Here is a 17698-nt window from a genome sequence, read left to right as displayed (position 1 = left end):
ACGAATTTGGAACGAATCAAGTGAAACATTTCTTACCTCCGCATTATATCCCGGTGCGCCTAACAAATTTCCGACAAATTGAAATTGATATAAAAGACGATGCTGAAAAAAAAATACTATTTGAATCCGACACGTTAACGGTGACTTTACATTTTAAACGTATCGATTAGATTTTTAAAAATACTCTGTAAAAATTTTTTTGATAAGAAAGAAGGGTTCATTAATATGGATTATTATTCGGAGTATTATAACGGATTACAAAACGATGGAACTCGCGGCGGTGGAATTCTACGAGTTTTTGTCGGTTCACTCTATCAACGCGGTTATGGAATAGGCAGTTTTCTTAGAGGAATGTTCAGACGTGTATTGCCTTATTTAACTAGAGATCTAGGGGCAGTGGGTAAAAAAGCTTTGCAGGTCGGGGTTAATATAATCGAAGATATTGAAAATAAAATGCCGTTAAGGGTAGCTGTCAAGCATCGTTTTGAATAATCACGTAACAATCTTAAGAGAAAAACTAGGAAAAAATAAGTAATCTAATAAAAGGTACGGGATATAAATCAGATGAAAAAATTCATGTAGCGCAGTTTCCTTTCGGCGGGCTTACGACTCACGTCGCTAAATCCTCGCTAACCGCGTCGCATAAACGGCGTAAGACAAGTAAGAAAAAAAGTTTATCGAAAATCAAGTCGCGTGGAAAAAAAAGAACAAATACAAAAAAAACTAAAAATAATACGAGGAAAAATCGTTCGACTATAAAAAGACTCAAGTTGTCCGCGAAACGGCGTAAAGCTGATAGCGGTAAAAAGCGCACAGTATACGATATATTTTCATAAGCGCCATTATTCTAAATACGTTTATCCGTGACAATAACGTTAGTAGAGCGAGCGGCGATAGAAAAGAATGTCATTTCTTCACACACACTCGAGCGAGTGTTTAAAGAGCGAGCTCGATCTCTTCTCTTTACCGCCCACGCAAACTAGCATCGTAAGTTCGCAATGGATTCATTACAAACCCGTGACCTCGCTTTCGGACGACTCCCCGCTAGAATTCGTCATCCCGGGTCACGGAGAAGAATATTTAGATCTCACACACACGTTACTAAGTCTTCGGGTACGCGTAGAAACCGAGCCGCTACCCGGTCTCGCCGCCGCAGCCGCCGTCAACGTGGGTCCTGTAAATTATTTTCTTAATTCCATCTTCAATCAAATCGACGTGTATTTCAATCAAAAGCTCGTGTCGCCTCCAAACAACGCTTATGCGTACCGCGCGTACATCGAAGCGTTGTTAAATTATTCATCACCCGCAAAAACTTCCCATCTAACCTCGTGCTTATGGGACGCGGATACACCCGGGCACATGGACGATACGGTAGGAGCGGAAGGCAATATCGCTATAATGAGACGAGCTCGTTACATACGCGGAGAGCGCGCGCTAGATCTTATAGGTCACTTCCATTGCGACGTTTTCAATCAGGACAAATTCTTAATTAATGGCGTCGAGGTGCGGTTGAGACTCGTGCGTTTGAAAGATACGTTTTGTTTCATAGAAAGTAATTGCACGTCGAAAATTCGTATACTCGATGCAAACCTATTGGTAAGAAGAGCAAAATTAAGCTCCGGAGTATTACTAGCGCATGCTAAAATGCTGAGCAAAGTTACAGCCAAGTATCCGCTTACGAGAGTTGAAATTAAAACATTCACGATTCACAGCGGGGTTGTGGGTGAATCGTTAGATAATGTAATACTGGGACAATTACCAAAACGAATAATAGTAGGTTTCGTCGATAATAAAGCGTTTAACGGTGACAGAAAATTGAATCTGTTTAATTTCCAAAATTACGGAATAAATTTCTTTTCGCTATACGTCGACGGTACACAAATACCCAGTAGACCATCACAACCGGTTTTCTCGTCTCGCAAACCGCTTTACATCGAAGCTTATCATACGCTCTTCTCAGGGACGGATATCTATTTTTTGAACGAGGGAAATTCCATAAGTAGAGATGATTATTCTCAGGGATATACGTTATTCGCTTTTGATCTTACACCCGATCTATCCGCTAATTGCGCCGGTCATTCGAATCTCGTGAGACACGGAAGTCTACGGTTAAAAGTAAGATTTGAGAAGGCACTCACTAAAACAATCAATTGTATCGTTTACGCCGAATTCGATAATGTCATAGAAATCGACGCATCGCGTCAAGTTATCGTAGATTTTTCCGGTTACCTTTTAACGCTCGTTCACCAACATGTATTCATACACCGTAATGTAATACGCGATTAGAAAATTTTCCTTCTCCTCTTCCTTTGAAAATTTCGATGACGCTTTTCACAAAGTGGAAACTATGGGGCCTATTACGGTTTTTGAGTGAATTTACTCACTTTTCGCATTATCATTTTACGTGATTTTGATCACCCAATTATGAAACTGTCGAGTGAAAATGTGAAATAACTAGGCATTTCCGGTCTAGTAATCTCACATTTTCACAAGACAGATTCGCCGAGACCGCCGATAGTGTTAGAAGTGTGAGGTTAAAAATATTAATTAATCATGAACGTTACCGAAAAGCAAAAAAAAATATTATTAAGCTACATGAAAGAAAACGAGGATTTTGCAAGAGGCCGCTTGAGATATAATAGTGCCAATAAGAAAATATTAGTAAGTGTGTATCATATTATCTATAAATTAATATATACATCGAAATTCTTATCGTGAATGTCATTGTATTTTATTTATAATATATATATAAATATATAATAATATAGATATTAATAATAATAAATTTTATTTACACAGGATGATATGTGGACTGCCATAAGCCAATCATTAAATGCTACTGGAAATGGACCGCAAAAGCAAGGCAAAGAATGGCAAAAGGTATTTATAAAAGAAATTATAATGTCTTATTAAGTGATCAGAATAACATTTAGCGATCATTCTGTAATAATCAATTCTGTAATTCTGATTACCAATAATTGTAAGCTCTGTATATAATCGCTGTGTGCAACGATATACAGAAGTTACAGTTATTGCTAACTAGTGTTACAGAATAGGCCTTTTATATTTACACTAGTATGATTAATAAGAAGCCTATTCTGTTACTAATAACTGTAAGCTTTGTATGTAATTGTTGTGCATATTTTATTAAATGTTGAAAAAGCATGCGCAGCAATTACATACAGGCTTACAATTATTGGTAACTGTTATAGAATGGACTTCTAAAAAATTGCGTGTTTTATATAAATGTAGACATGGAGGGACTGGAAATCAAATGTATTAAAAAAATGCGCCCAAAATAAAAGTTACGCTGGCGGTACAGGCGGAGGACCACCAAAGATTCTTAAATTAACAGAACTAGAAGAAAATTTATTAGAAATCATAGATCCGGAAGCAGCTGGTTTGCCTGAGATACCTGAAGGAGGAAATTTTAGTAGAATTAAACAGAAAAAGTCTGCACCTAATGATACAATCTCAAAAAGATCCTCGAACGAATCTGCTAGTTTGCTTCAGATATCTGAAGCAGGAAATTTTAGTAGAATTAGACCGAGAGAGTCTGCACTTAATGATACAATTTCGAAAAGATCTTTGAAAGAATCTTTTTATACAAATGAAGGATCATGTAAGACTGTGCAAGAACAAAACTCATCTATTGCTGCGCAAATAAAAAGAGTATATACATATATGTGCATTCGAATATAATACATACTAATATAATATCATTAATAATGAATAATATGTTTAGTTTTAATAGGAATTAATAATAGATAATATGATAATATCCCAAATAATTTTTACATATTTAAATATTTTCAGAAATATACTTCTATATTACCTACAAACAATAAAATGTACAAGATAGATGTAACTAATAATAATCCATCAACTTCTACAAACACAGATTTTTTGGCACAGGTTAGTAAAATCACATATCTTTATTCACGAATAGAATGTATGCTCATATATTTATATATTTGTAATAAAAAATTAATCATTTATAGGAAATGGAAAGCAGCATTGTTGATAATATTGAATTTGAAGAAATTGACATTGATGAAATTAATGCTAATGTTAATGTTTTGGAGGATGAAATTAATGCTAATGTTGATGTTTTGGAGGATGAAAATATAAATACCGCATCACAAGTGAAAGTTATTTCTGAACGTTATGAAACACGAAGCAAATAAGGTATTAAATATTATTGATTTTTGTGCTTTTTTTAAATATTGATATTAAAATAAAATTAAATAGAATATAAAATTTTGAAACAATATTATATTTTAATCTTTCTTTTATTTTTCAGCTACCAATAGTAAAGAAAATAATTCTGGTGCAGCTGTGCAATTAATGCGTGAAAATCTTGAAATTAAAAATGAGAAATTAAGGATCTCTAAAGAAAAATTACTTTTACGGAAAGAAAAATTTGAATATTTAAAAGATATTTATTCTGACTATAAATATATTTTAAGTAATATTGACTACAATGTTATGCGTTTAAGAGAAGAAATGGAGAAAATATCACCTACATATCTTACATAATTATCAAAAAGCTAAAAAATCTTTGCTATTTCAATTATTTATTTATATTTGTTATATTATAAATATATAATAAATAAACAATATTTTAAATAATTTTTAATAATTATATAAGACATAAACATGTAGGTGATATTTTCTGTACCTGATATTTTTTGCATCAGTATTATATGTTTAAAAGATACTTCTAATGTTAGCAAATATTTTATGTTATAGAGATTTTATGTTCAAAAGAGATTAGACACTGTAATGACTGTCAAACTGTGATTAATAAAAATAAATATGATTATAAAAATAAAAATAAATAAAAATAAAATTATATTTAATGAGGAAAACAATTAGATATTTAAAGACAAGGCTCGTGTGTTATTATAAAATTAAGATTTAGAAAGACAGGGCCAACTATAACGAGCATATTAAATTAGTGAGAGATGTAATGTCAACACATAATTGATTTATTTCTTAGTAAATACAATGATAATAAAAATAAAAAAACGTTTCGGCTGTTACCTCAATAAATAAAATTATATAAATAAATTAAATAAAAATGTTGAAATTATAAGTGCCTATTTTGGAAATATGTATTTATGATTCTTTGCCGAACTTCATTCCCATTTTCCATTGCTATCTCTTGATATCTTGGAACTTCTAAATCTATTACATCATAATATAGCTCCGGTTCTGGAAGTCTCCAACGAATAGCAATGTTATGTAAGACGCAGGCAGCATTAACTATTCGAGCTAAAAATGAAAATATTTATGCAATATTTATATATGGTAAACATCTCATAACATATATACATCAAATGTAATGTTAATTGCAAATCTGTACTTAAGGTATTTTTAGTCGACGATCATTGGATTAATTGTGTGTGTGTGTATGTGCGCGCGCGCGCGTGTTTATGTATGTAAAAAAAACTAATATATATATATATATGTAGGTTTAAACGCGGATTTGGATTTTATTTTAAATGAATAAAATAAAGGATATGAATATTCAATTTTAATCAAATGAAGTTTAATTATATAAGTATAGATGCGCGTATACAGTTTCCTTTATTTCGCGTGATTCGCCAGGAGATTTTCGAGCAGCTTGTCTACGCAAGAACACGTCTTTTCTCTTTCGCGGGAAACGGTCTTCTGACCTCCTTTTCTCCGAAATCGTCAACAGTCTTTTATTTTCGGCTAACATACGCGGATTATTCGAGAAGGTCGCCGTAGCAGTTACCTGCTGATGTTCGCTCGCAATAACAAGGCTATTGTCTCGACAACGAACAACACAATACGCTCAAATAACAGGGGATATAATAAAATTTAGACAAATAACCTGTTTCGACAACACGCATGACGAGACATAAACATGTCGGTAGGATATACTTATTTTATATTAACGGTAAAACTTCTTAATTCCTACAATCGGCCATTCTGCGCCAATATCTGTCCTCAAATATCTTCGGTTTCTTCTTCCGTTGTCACTTCGTCATTTTCGTCTACCCAGCGCTTAATGTACTCTGCCGCGGTGGAAGTTTCATAAGGCCCTTCGTGCTCGCCCATTTTCTCGACAATATATCGATCATTTCTCAGGATCTTCTTAATTCGGTATGGACCAAGGTATTTCGCCGCGAGTTTCAGTCCTGGCTTTGCCTGCGTTCTCTTAATGGCGACGAGATCGCCGATATGATAAATTGTCGCTGGTTTTCTCCGTTTATTGAATCCGTGACGATTCTCTTGCTGAATTCGCTTTATGCTCTCTTTGGCTTGTCTTCTCGTCTCATCTCGATTTTCCTCAAAAATAGTAATCAATTCCTTCTCTATTATTTCACGAATAGAGATATCGTCTTTCAATCTAATATGTATTCCAAAGAGTAAGTTGAAGGGCGTTGTCCCAATACCTCTATGCGACGTGGCGTTTAAATATTGCTGCACAGTGCCCAAATATTTGTGCCATTCTTCCGGCCGAGGGTCAGACAGCTTTGTCAGTACTGGAATCAACGTCCGGTTGACTCTCTCCACCTGTCCGTTTGCTCTCGGCATACCCGTTGTTGTGAGGACGTGTTGCACTCCTTCCGCCTCACAATATTCTCGAAAATCGCTAGAGGTGAAAGCCGAACCTCGATCGGACACGATCCTCCTCGGATTTCCAAAAATACGCGCCTGCTTCGCTAAACACGCTAAAACCTCCGCCGCATTAGTGGTCCTAACCGCGTAAAGCCACACAAACTTGGTGAACGCATCCACCACCACCAATATATGTCGGTATCGTTTGCGCGTTGAGGGGAGAGGTCCCTGATGATCGACGTGTAGTGTATCCAAGGGAGCCTCGCCCTTTTCGATCGGATGCAACAGTCCTTCCTTCTTTCCATGCTTCCTCTCAGCCAAAATGCACGGCACGCAATTATGAACCACTTTCTCGACCTTCGCTTTCAGGCCTTGCATCCAATATTCTCTCGCCACTACTCGCTCGGTTTTTAACGCCGATAGATGTCCCCGGTCGTGCGCTCTTCTAATAATTTGTGATTGCAGGGCTCGCGGAACTACCATACGCTCCCCGTCGTCGTCTATTTTAAATAAAATACCCGCTCGTATTATAAAACCGACGGCCTTTTTCGCTTCGGTCATTTCTATTATTTCCCGCAAATGTGCATCCTCACGTTGCACTCTCCGGATTCGTGACGTCACATTATCCTTGCTCTCACACGACATGCACATCGGTAACGGATTCCGACTTAGCGCGTCGACATGCGCCATAGATTTTCCCGGACGATGCTCGATAGTGTAATTGAACTCTTCTAATTGCAGAGCCCATCTCGCCACTCGCACGCACAAATCTTTTTTGTTCATCGTTAAGCTAAACGCCTTACAATCAGTCACGATCTTAAAAGGTATTCCTATCAAATAAACGCGGAATTTTTTTAAAGACTTTATAATCGCGAGTACCTCAAGTTCGTAACTAGTATATTTTTCTTCTGCCGGTGTGGTTCGACCACTCGCATAATAAATAGGACGCAATAAATTATTATCGTCGCGCTGCAATAAAATAGCACCATATCCATATTTTGATGCGTCGGTATGGAGTTCGGTGGTCGCATTTATTTTATATATTTTCAGAACAGGCTTGTCGACCAATGCTACCTTCAACTTGTTGAACGCATTTTTCTCATTTTCCTCAAAACGAAATACGACATTCTTTCTCAACAAATTTGTCAAGGGTCGCGCAATTAATGAATAATTGTAAATGAATTTTCGGAAGTAGCCAGACAAGCCTAAAAAACTCTGCACCTGTTTGACATTCCTCGGTTCGCGAAATCTCATAACTGCGTCTGTTTTTGCTTCCGACGGCCGCACGTTACCTGACTCGATTATGTGTCCCAAAAATTCTACCTTTGTTTTTAAAAATTGACATTTATCCCAATTAATCTCCAATCCGGACTGGCTCGCTCTATCAAATACTCGCCGGAGATTTTCCAAAGCGTCTTCATAATTTTCTGACGGTACTATTAAATCATCCATATAGGTTAAAACGGTTCCGTCGCTAATAAAATCTCTGAAGGTGGCGTTAACAAATCTCTGAAACACGGCCGGCGAATTGCACAACCCGAACGGCATTCTCAAAAATTCGTACTGCCCGTCGGGTATAATAAAGGCCGTGAATTTCCGACTATCTTCATCCACTTCGACGTGAAAAAACCCGTTCTTTAAATCTAAGGTGGTAAAAACCTTCGCACCTTGCAATCGAGCTAGTTGGTCGTCGATTAATGGCAACGGATATCTATCCTTTATAATCTTTTGATTCAAGCGCCGATAATCCACGCATAGCCGATACGCGCCGTTTTTTTTTTTCACCAAGACTACCGGACTTGCATATTCCGACAAAGACGGTTGCACGATACCGTCGCGCACCCATTCATCTACCTGCTGCTTAATTAGCTTTTTTTCTTGTTCGGAGCATCGTCGCGCTCTCTGATATACGGGTTCATCGTCTTTAAGGATTAATTTCATTTTGATGTTTACGTCACGCGTTTTATTCGGTACATAATTACAAATGATATTTTCTAACGTGCTCCGATAATCATTATTCAGATGTGCGCCGTCTAATTTGTCTGTTTCGCGTACACAATTGATTTGAAATATTTCCGGCAATTCGGGATCCGTTCTCTGTTTCACGATTAATATTTCGCCTTTCTTTATTGTAATATCTACCGTTCTTAAAAAGTCAGCTCCGATTATAAGATCGTATCTCATAAGCTCGTCAGAAATTACTCGTATTCTCATGGGACAAATGTCTTCGTCAATATTAACTTCCGCATCAAATTCGCCTAGCGTCTCATTGTTATCTGAACCGACACCGCGGAAATGAATCTTATTTCCCCGCAACGGGACGCCCAATCTATTATGACACTCCGCGCGCATTAAACACATATCGCTACCAGTATCGATCATTGCTAAAACTTTACAATTATTTATATATACATTCTTATAATATTTACCGTCATAATATCCGCTTACCACGCAGCTAATTTTTTCAACGCTCGCCCTCCCGGTGCACCTCGCCGCTATGTGCCCGCGCTCGCCGCAACTATAGCATTTCACGCCGTTCTCCTTAGTCGGACAATTCGCACTCAAATGATTCTGTCCTCCACAATTATAACAGCGTCTCTGATCTCGACGATTCCTCTCTCCTCCGTCGCCTCTCCACTGCCTTGCTCCTCCATGGGGTCTCTGCGCTCCACGCTCCGTCACTGCAGCGTCCGATCGTCCCGTCAGCACGACACCGCTCTCTCGATGTCCTCTCGGCCGCAAAGTCACCTTCTCAAAAGCCTTCAACAGGGATGCCGTCGTCGTGAACCCCTGAATTCGTGCTTGGTCTTGCAAATTCAAGTCTGATATGCCGTCCACAATGTAATCTATAAGGTCGTCATTCTCAATCGGCACCTGGTTTGCCAAAATGATTTTATCGTGCATGTATGCACCAAAGGTTTCGCCTCTCTTCCAGGTCCGTCCCTCGAATTCTCTCTTTCGGGCCAGCTTATTCGGGCGATGATCAAACATAGCTTTCATAGCAACGAGAAGGCCGTCCGTCGATATTTCAATGTGCTCGGGCTTTGAGCGGAACCACTCAGCCGCCTTGCCCTTCAGTCTCGAACCTATCAGAATTTTTGCCATCTCGTCATGCAGTCTGTAGGTCGTCGTAAGGAGTCGCACTTGTTTCTCCCAGACCTCCCATGAGCCACTCACTCCATCAAAGTGCGCCAATAATTCGGCGATTGCAGTTATGCTCGGCCGCGCCGTTGTCCCGGTCGTCTCCGTCGGGTCCGCCGCCTGTCGTCCTGACGCCCGATCCATCCCCCGCTCGGCCGCCTCTCCCCGCTCTCTCTCTCTCTCTCTTTCTCTCGCTCGAAGAAACTCCGTCTCTCGCCGCGCCAACGCCAACTCTCTCTCCAAAAGCTCTCTCTCTCTCCTCATCACCTCCATCTCTCGTAGCGATACTCTCGCCTCCTCCACGGGCATCTCGAATGCATCCCGACTCTCGGGTCCCGCATCCAACTCGTCAGCAAGCCATCCGCCCTCAGGATCCTCCTCCATCAGTCGATTTATGAGTTCGTTCTTTGAGCCGGCCACACTCAATCCACGAACTCTGAGTTTGTCCTTAAGCGTCGCCACCGTAAAATCGGACGGATTCTTTGCGGTACTCATCCTATCTCCTCGTTGACTCACCGAAACGTCAAATCCGCATCCAAGTCCACCACACTCAGCGTCATTCGCTCACTCAGAGCCGATGCAGCCGCACTCAGCACTACCGCACCTAACGTCTTAGTATTATCCCGGACGAGCCCCCAAAAATTTGTAGGTTTAAACGCGGATTTGGATTTTATTTTAAATGAATAAAATAAAGGATATGAATATTCAATTTTAATCAAATGAAGTTTAATTATATAAGTATAGATGCGCGTATACAGTTTCCTTTATTTCGCGTGATTCGCCAGGAGATTTTCGAGCAGCTTGTCTACGCAAGAACACGTCTTTTCTCTTTCGCGGGAAACGGTCTTCTGGCCTCCTTTTCCCCGAAATCGTCAACAGTCTTTTATTTTCGGCTAACATACGCGGATTATTCGAGAAGGTCGCCGTAGCAGTTACCTGCTGATTTTCGCTCGCAATAACAAGGCTATTGTCTCGACAACGAACAACACAATACGCTCAAATAACAGGGGATATAATAAAATTTAGACAAATAACCTGTTTCGACAACACGCATGACGAGACATAAACATGTCGGTAGGATATACTTATTTTATATTAACGGTATAACTTCTTAATTCCTACATATATTAGTTGCAATAAACATATTTTATATACGTTATGAGATAATAATATGATATATATATATATATATATATATATATATATTTAATACATTTTACATGCATTGCACTAAACATTTTGGCTATTATGTTGACGAAATGTCACGCTAACATTTCGGCATCAGCAAATGTTCCTCCTCTAAAATATTTCAGGAGAACGTTTTATTTGTAACGTTATTGCATTGTACAAGTATAGTTATACAAAATTCTATTGTTACATTACCTGTACGTTGTAATAACGTTACAAATGAAACGTTCTCCTGAAACATTTTAGAAGTTGGACATTTATTGTTACTGACATAAATGGCCACAATGTTTAATATTTCTACTTTCAGATTTTAATATCAATTATACCTGCAACTTCTGGTTCATAATGTAGAGCTCTCTCTTTTCTTAGGCATCGCCACCTTCCCTTTAGTACTCCTATGCATCGTTCCACACAAGATCGAGCTCGAACATGATGCTGTGTGTATCTTGCTGCTGGTGTACCTTCAGGTACATTCAGCTTAGATGTCATCAAATATGGCAGCAGTGGATAAGCACTATCACCTATAAAAGAAAAGACATATAAAGTTTATTATACATTGAAAAATATTATTGCCAAAACTGAAATAAAAGAAAACACTCTATCAACTAAATATTATTACCTAAAAGCCAAGCATCTCTTCGTCCTTTAGTATACATTTCCTGCAAATGATTCGATAGAAGAGATGCCCTCCACACTCTGGCATCATGTGTTCTTCCACCATGTGCAGCATTTACGGTCAAAATTTTACCTTCATAATCCGATACCTATAAATTTATTACATACATATATTTTATATATATATTGTGTGTGAGTTTTGTATATTATAGATAAAGTTACTTACAATAAGAACATTTAATGAATGATATAATTTTCTATTAATATAGAGATGTTGTCTTTCTGCTTTTGGTGGAACAATTGCTATATGGGTTCCGTCTATTGCTCCAATAACGCCAGGGAACTGTGTACGTGCCCAGAACCTTTAACATTAAAGTAAAATATATTTTTTCTTATATAATGTTACACACATTACAAAGTATCATAATGTTTTACTTATTGAGAAAATATGGTATTTATAACATATATATTTATACAATAATTTTTTGTTACAGATTCTAATTGCGTTAAATTTTATGGCTTCCAGTTCATATAAAAAAAGAGTTGAACAGAATTATTTATCATGTGTAAGCTAATCAACAGTCAGCAAAATTCTACGTTTTTATGTTGTCAATACGTTGAATACTTTAATGCAACAATGGATTCAATTTCCAATTAAAGAGTTAAAATAATTACTTAATTTATTCATTATTTACTATGATATAATGCGTAATATGTATGTATTATAATATGTACTATTACTTTATTATAGATTAAATTCATTAAACTTACCTTTCTTTTGCATGCTGAATTTCTCCCTCTTCGATTGGAAATTGAATCCACTGTTGCATTAAAATATTCAACGCATTGACAACATTGGGTAGAATTTTGCTAACTGTTGGTTGGCTTACACATGATAAATAATCCTGTCCAACTCTTTTTTGATATGAACCAGAAGCTATAAAATTTAACGCAATTAGAATCTGTAACAAAAATTGTTGTATAAATATATTATAAATACCATATTTTTTCTATAAGTAAAATCATTATAATACTTTGCAATGTGTGTGACATTTATATATATATACACAGTACATATATATGTACACACATATATAACTTCATACCTGTAATTCAATAGGAACTGCATGACGTCTTCTCGTGTTTGGTAATAAAGGTCGCAAATCTTCAATCAGCACTCGTACAGCTTCTCTGGATAATCTTTAAAAAATTATTAAAGGTATATTTTTCATTTTATTCGAGTGTATTTTTTATTTTTATTGTAAATGTAAATTTAAAAAAATATAACTTTTAAAAGTATTTAAAAAATTGTATTTACCTGTAAAGACTGCGGAATTCATTTTCTGGAATATTAAATGGATCTGAAGCATCTCATAATCGTCTTCGTATTCTTAATAGTGTATTATCTCGACGTTGCAGAAATATCACGATTCAATTATTCATTTTACACACGCGCGCGCGAAGAACAATTGTTTCTCTTCGTTCACTGCTGCTTAATTTCACTTTTTCACTTAAAATTTCGTGTCGAGCCCATTCACGCGAGTGAATTCATATTTTCACGAAGTGAGATCAATTGTAATTGGGTGAGTTGCTCACTTTCGTCATTTTCACCCAATCCAAGAACCGTAATAGCCCCCTATGTAACGTGCTAGAATGAATTCAGTTTCGTACGAGACACGAACGAACGCGCACGTTTCGCTAAGAACTTGTACCTCACCAACAAAAATCTCGCAATATGGACATAGTCGTCGACATACAAGGTTTCCGCGATGAAGCCAATAAATTTATTGTAAAGGAAGTCGCCGTTGTCGCAATCAATGCTTCGATTGTCGAGTATTGGATTATGATGCCACCATACGCGTTTGGAAAATTACCCGCAAAAGCAAGACGAGAAAACAATTGGCTCTCACGAAATTATCACGGTATCGAGTGGTTCGATAGCTCAGTTAATCCCAAATATTTTACTTCACATCTCCGCGAAATTGCAAGACACGCGCGTTGCATTTACGTCAGAGGTAACGAAAAAGCAAACTACTTGAGGAATTTACTTTCCAGAAATATAAATAATTTGGAGGGTACCTCACCAGCATTTAAAAATCTACCGGATGAGGAAGATACCGTACAATATTGCGGTCATCACGGGATTCGAAAATTTGGAATCTTTTATTGCGCGTTATACAATGCTTATAAATTAAAATGCTGGCTAAGTGCGCAAAATAATTGCGAGAACGTTTCGACCTCTACTGAAGCTACTTGTAGTTCTGAGGAAAGTTGGGAAATTACCTTCGACGACAGCGACGATAAATACGAAGCTACCGTTTCTTGCGATGTAAATGAGAATATAACTAAAATACAAATAGAGGAGAAAAATTAGCAAAACAACGAACAGCAAATTGAAAAAGAAAAAGAGAGATTTGTGATTTCTGAATCGTCATCGACGTTGACGGATAGAAACAAGAACGAAACAATTTCCATCTCGACGCAAACTGACATTGAAAACTTCTCAAAACAACTCAAGATAGAAGAAAACACATTATCGAAAGAGGCAAAAACCGGTATTGTTCAAATAATACCGTACACTCGTTCGTATTCGGGACAAAAAAATGAACTCTCGCGAAATTCTACAAGCATTGCGTCATCTCGATGCCAGACATGTTGGAGTCTATGCAGCCGACAGAGTTCCGAGGGTGTGGACGAGGTCGACGGCTATCGTCGCTAACACCGACAATCACGATCGACCTGGAGAACATTGGATCGCCTTCTACCTCGATGAACACGGCACAGCCACTTACTCCGACAGCTACGGATTGCCCCCCTTGTATCCAGGATTTCTCATCCGACTTCGACGAAACTCCATCATCCATCGCTGGAATATTCAGCAATTACAAGGAATTTTTTCTAAGACTTGCGGACAATACTGTTGTGTATTTTTATATTATATGTGCAGCAGTTATAATCTTAATCAGTTTTTTGCTCTTTTTTCCGAAGATTGTGAATATAACGATTGTTTAATCATACACTTATTTCGTAAAATTTTTACTCATAAAAAACAAGCGAATCATAACAATATATAATATGAATTTTGGTATCAACAAATGAATTTTGTTCTGTAAAAATATTTTTAAAATATAAATCATATTTGTACTTTTTAAAATTATTGTTCAATTTTCTTTTACTTCCTCTTTCCAGAAATTTCCTCAACGTGCATGTTCCTGTTCACCTTCATTAAGCCGCGTGTTATTTTTAAATAAAATTTTATTTGCCATCTTTTCAACAATAAGCATTCTTTCTAATCGACAATGATGTATTATTTTTTATCGTGACACGAGTCAGAATGCTCGCCTGAACAAATATTTGCGTGTTCTTTTTTTTTTCTTTTTTTTTATTACCCTACGGCATCGTCAACCACTATCTGCCACCGATCCCCGTTCGACCGTATGATGCTTTTCTTGGTCAAACTGTTTGTACTCCACCCTGCCCAATATCGGCCATTTTGATTCAACGAGCTATCCTTGCCATACGTATACCCGAACCCCCATACCGTACTCTACACGCAACTTTAGCTTAAATGCCTCATCTAATTCTTAGACTAGTAAGATCTCGTTTAGCTAAGCATACTAGGACCCTGCTCGGAAACGCGGAGGTCCCGGGTTCAATCTAGAGAAAATCAGAAAAATAAAAAAAATTCTCATCCCCACCTTTCGGGGCCAGTCGTCATTTTTTTCCCCTAACACTCGCAGTCGGAAAAACCAAACGCTGGTGGTGAGGGAAAGACAAGCCACGCCCATGGCGCCAGAGGAGCCGATGGTGGGGGTTTGTTTTGACGAGCCATACCTGCCACTATACTACTCTGTTTCTTCGTCACTTTACTTTCCATTTTCACTTTCACTAATGCTTGACAAGCATGAGTCGATTGTTGATATTTTATCTCCTAATATCATAAAAGAAGATGAAACAGTAATAATTGAAACCAAACAGGATTCAGTGTCAGCGTCTATCACGTCCATGTTTAATGCATAAAGTGCATGAAATCTGTTCCGTTACTAGAAGATGCATGAAATGCATGAAGAAACGGAACAAATTCTGCATTTCATGCTCTGCGTAGGGCATTCATGCCTTCCATGCGCGAAACGAAACGCACCTCCTATGATTAGGCGTTTTGTGCACCTCGGCTTCTACAACGCGTTTCTCTGTGTATCGTCTAATATCACAGGGATGGTCGGTCTCTATATCGCGATTAGCGAGTGGTCTATGTGCATCAACTTCCACGAATCAATTATTGTCGCGGATTATGGTATAGTAAAGGCGGTTAATTTCGCGGTCGATGGCATCCTTGGACACATTCATGGCAACGTTCGGCGGGTATCTGCAACATGTTAGTCTGACATTCGTTTGAATTGAAAATGCTGTTGTCGTATGATGTTAATAAAAACTCTCTGCGTTGCAATATGTTACTGGGAGCTCGGCTCACGCGTACTTTAATTTTATTTTTATTTTCGATATTGGCATTGGTTTCTTTTTCCGCAAACAGACTTTCGTTAAAAGTATCAAACGGGAACTCGCTCGTTTAGTTATCACGTGAGTAGATAATTCTGAGTCGCTCTCGCTTGAATAAAGTGCTTCTAATTTTATTCGTACCTTTTCGAGGGTTTCTAAGGACAGTGGCAATGCCTTTATTGCCCGCTCGGCTAAGTTGCTAAACAGCCACAATTTATTTGCTATCAATTGCTGGGGAGTTTCGTGTTCCTCTGACATTCACGCAAATAATAAAATACAAACTTACAGTATTACTGCTCGCATCGTTACGCTCTATACGGGTCGGCTGCTGCTGCTGCTGCAACTCGATCACTTGTGAGCTGATAACAGCTGCTCCATGTTGGTGATAGATACGGCGAGTTGTCGCTCGTGATGATGCGCTGCCCGTGAGATTGTCGTAGTTTAGCGTTGTGATCCTTTTTGATCCTCAGCTACTCGTTGCACTGCTTGTGTTGTCCGTTTTCTCTTTCTCTCGTTATTGCCGTGGCTTCTGCTTGCTTCTGTCAGCGTTATTGACTATTGACGTGCTCGTCTAACATCTTTTATAAATATTTTTTGTGTTTTTACAAGACCTTTTTCTATAAGGAAACCTCGGCGATCTCCGGCATACTACCGTTGCCACCAATTTGTTGTACCTCAGGTAAAGCACTTAGGGAAGTAGGCCGGATTAGGAAGAGGACTTCCGAATTATCGGAGTTTTCCCAATAATTTGTAGTCTTGATAGATTTTAAGTTCACTTCTTTATTCAATATATTGATATATAAACTCAATCAAGACTCTGAGTATGATTATTTCTAGACCTCGTGTGACTCCGTTTTTCTTTTTTACTTGCTTAACGCGACTCTCAATTTATTCGCGATGCGACGGTTTTTCGTTATTTCGTTTGGAAGGAGTGCGTGGCGACAGGCACCTAGTTGGCGAACAGTTTTTACATACGCGGTTAGATTTTGAGCGCAAAGCTGCTCGAAAGACGAAGCTCTTAGCTCGCGTCGCCGCGGTTTCCGGCCCGCTGCTGTATCAGCGGTCTTATCGCGGAAAATGTAGTAATTCTATATTTTATATCCGCTGTATATGTAATTATAGCCTTTTGGGCTATAACAATTTAAAATAATGAAATGTAATAAAATCTTTTTCAAAATAAATTTTTATTTTTATGACGCAATATTTTGATATTATAATTATTTTGTAGAGTTTTCAACTGACATTTTATAAACAATTTTTTACATTAATTTAGAAATAACAGTTTTTTATATAACACTTTCGGATATTGAATACATTTGACGGTTTTTATTACTCTCTTTTAAAAAAGATAAGTTTTTATGAATATATAGCAAATAAATAGTAACAAATAAATAACACAACATATGTTATGCTCAATTTATATATAATATATTTTGTTAACATATATTTGTAATGAAATACATATGACTGCATGTATATGAAAGTTGTTGGAAAAATTAAAAATTTTTTATAAATTAGTATACTAATAAGTTATTTAAGTTACTACTAATAAATTAATTATTAAATTACTTAGTTGCTTAAGTAAATTATTTAGTTATTTTTAATTTTTCCAACAACTTACATATACATGCAGTCATATGTATTTCATTACAAATATATGTTA

General features: G+C 37.3%; 2 protein-coding genes across 2 annotated transcripts; both read left to right on the top strand.

Moving 5' to 3' along the window:
• Window positions 1–903: 903 nt before the first annotated feature.
• Window positions 904–2286, top strand: LOC146720360 (uncharacterized protein F54H12.2-like). The gene has a single exon (XM_085488720.1). It carries the CDS (start codon window positions 904–906, stop codon window positions 2284–2286), a length of 1383 nt encoding a protein of 460 aa, XP_085344846.1.
• Window positions 2287–2795: 509 nt separating this feature from the next.
• Window positions 2796–4544, top strand: LOC114937920 (uncharacterized). The gene is made up of 5 exons (XM_085488714.1): window positions 2796–2880; window positions 3253–3672; window positions 3817–3915; window positions 4002–4188; window positions 4304–4544. The coding sequence occupies exons 1-4, from the start codon at window positions 2806–2808 to the stop codon at window positions 4185–4187; spliced, it is 780 nt and encodes a 259-aa protein (XP_085344840.1). The 5' UTR covers window positions 2796–2805; the 3' UTR covers window position 4188; window positions 4304–4544.
• The last annotated feature ends 13154 nt before the right edge of the window (window positions 4545–17698 follow it).

Source organism: Nylanderia fulva, unplaced genomic scaffold, assembly GCF_048542155.1.
Source record: "Nylanderia fulva isolate GAGA-0341 unplaced genomic scaffold, ASM4854215v1 Scaffold70, whole genome shotgun sequence".
NCBI lineage: Eukaryota > Metazoa > Arthropoda > Insecta > Hymenoptera > Formicidae > Nylanderia > Nylanderia fulva.
This window is presented reverse-complemented; position numbering and strand designations above follow the sequence as displayed.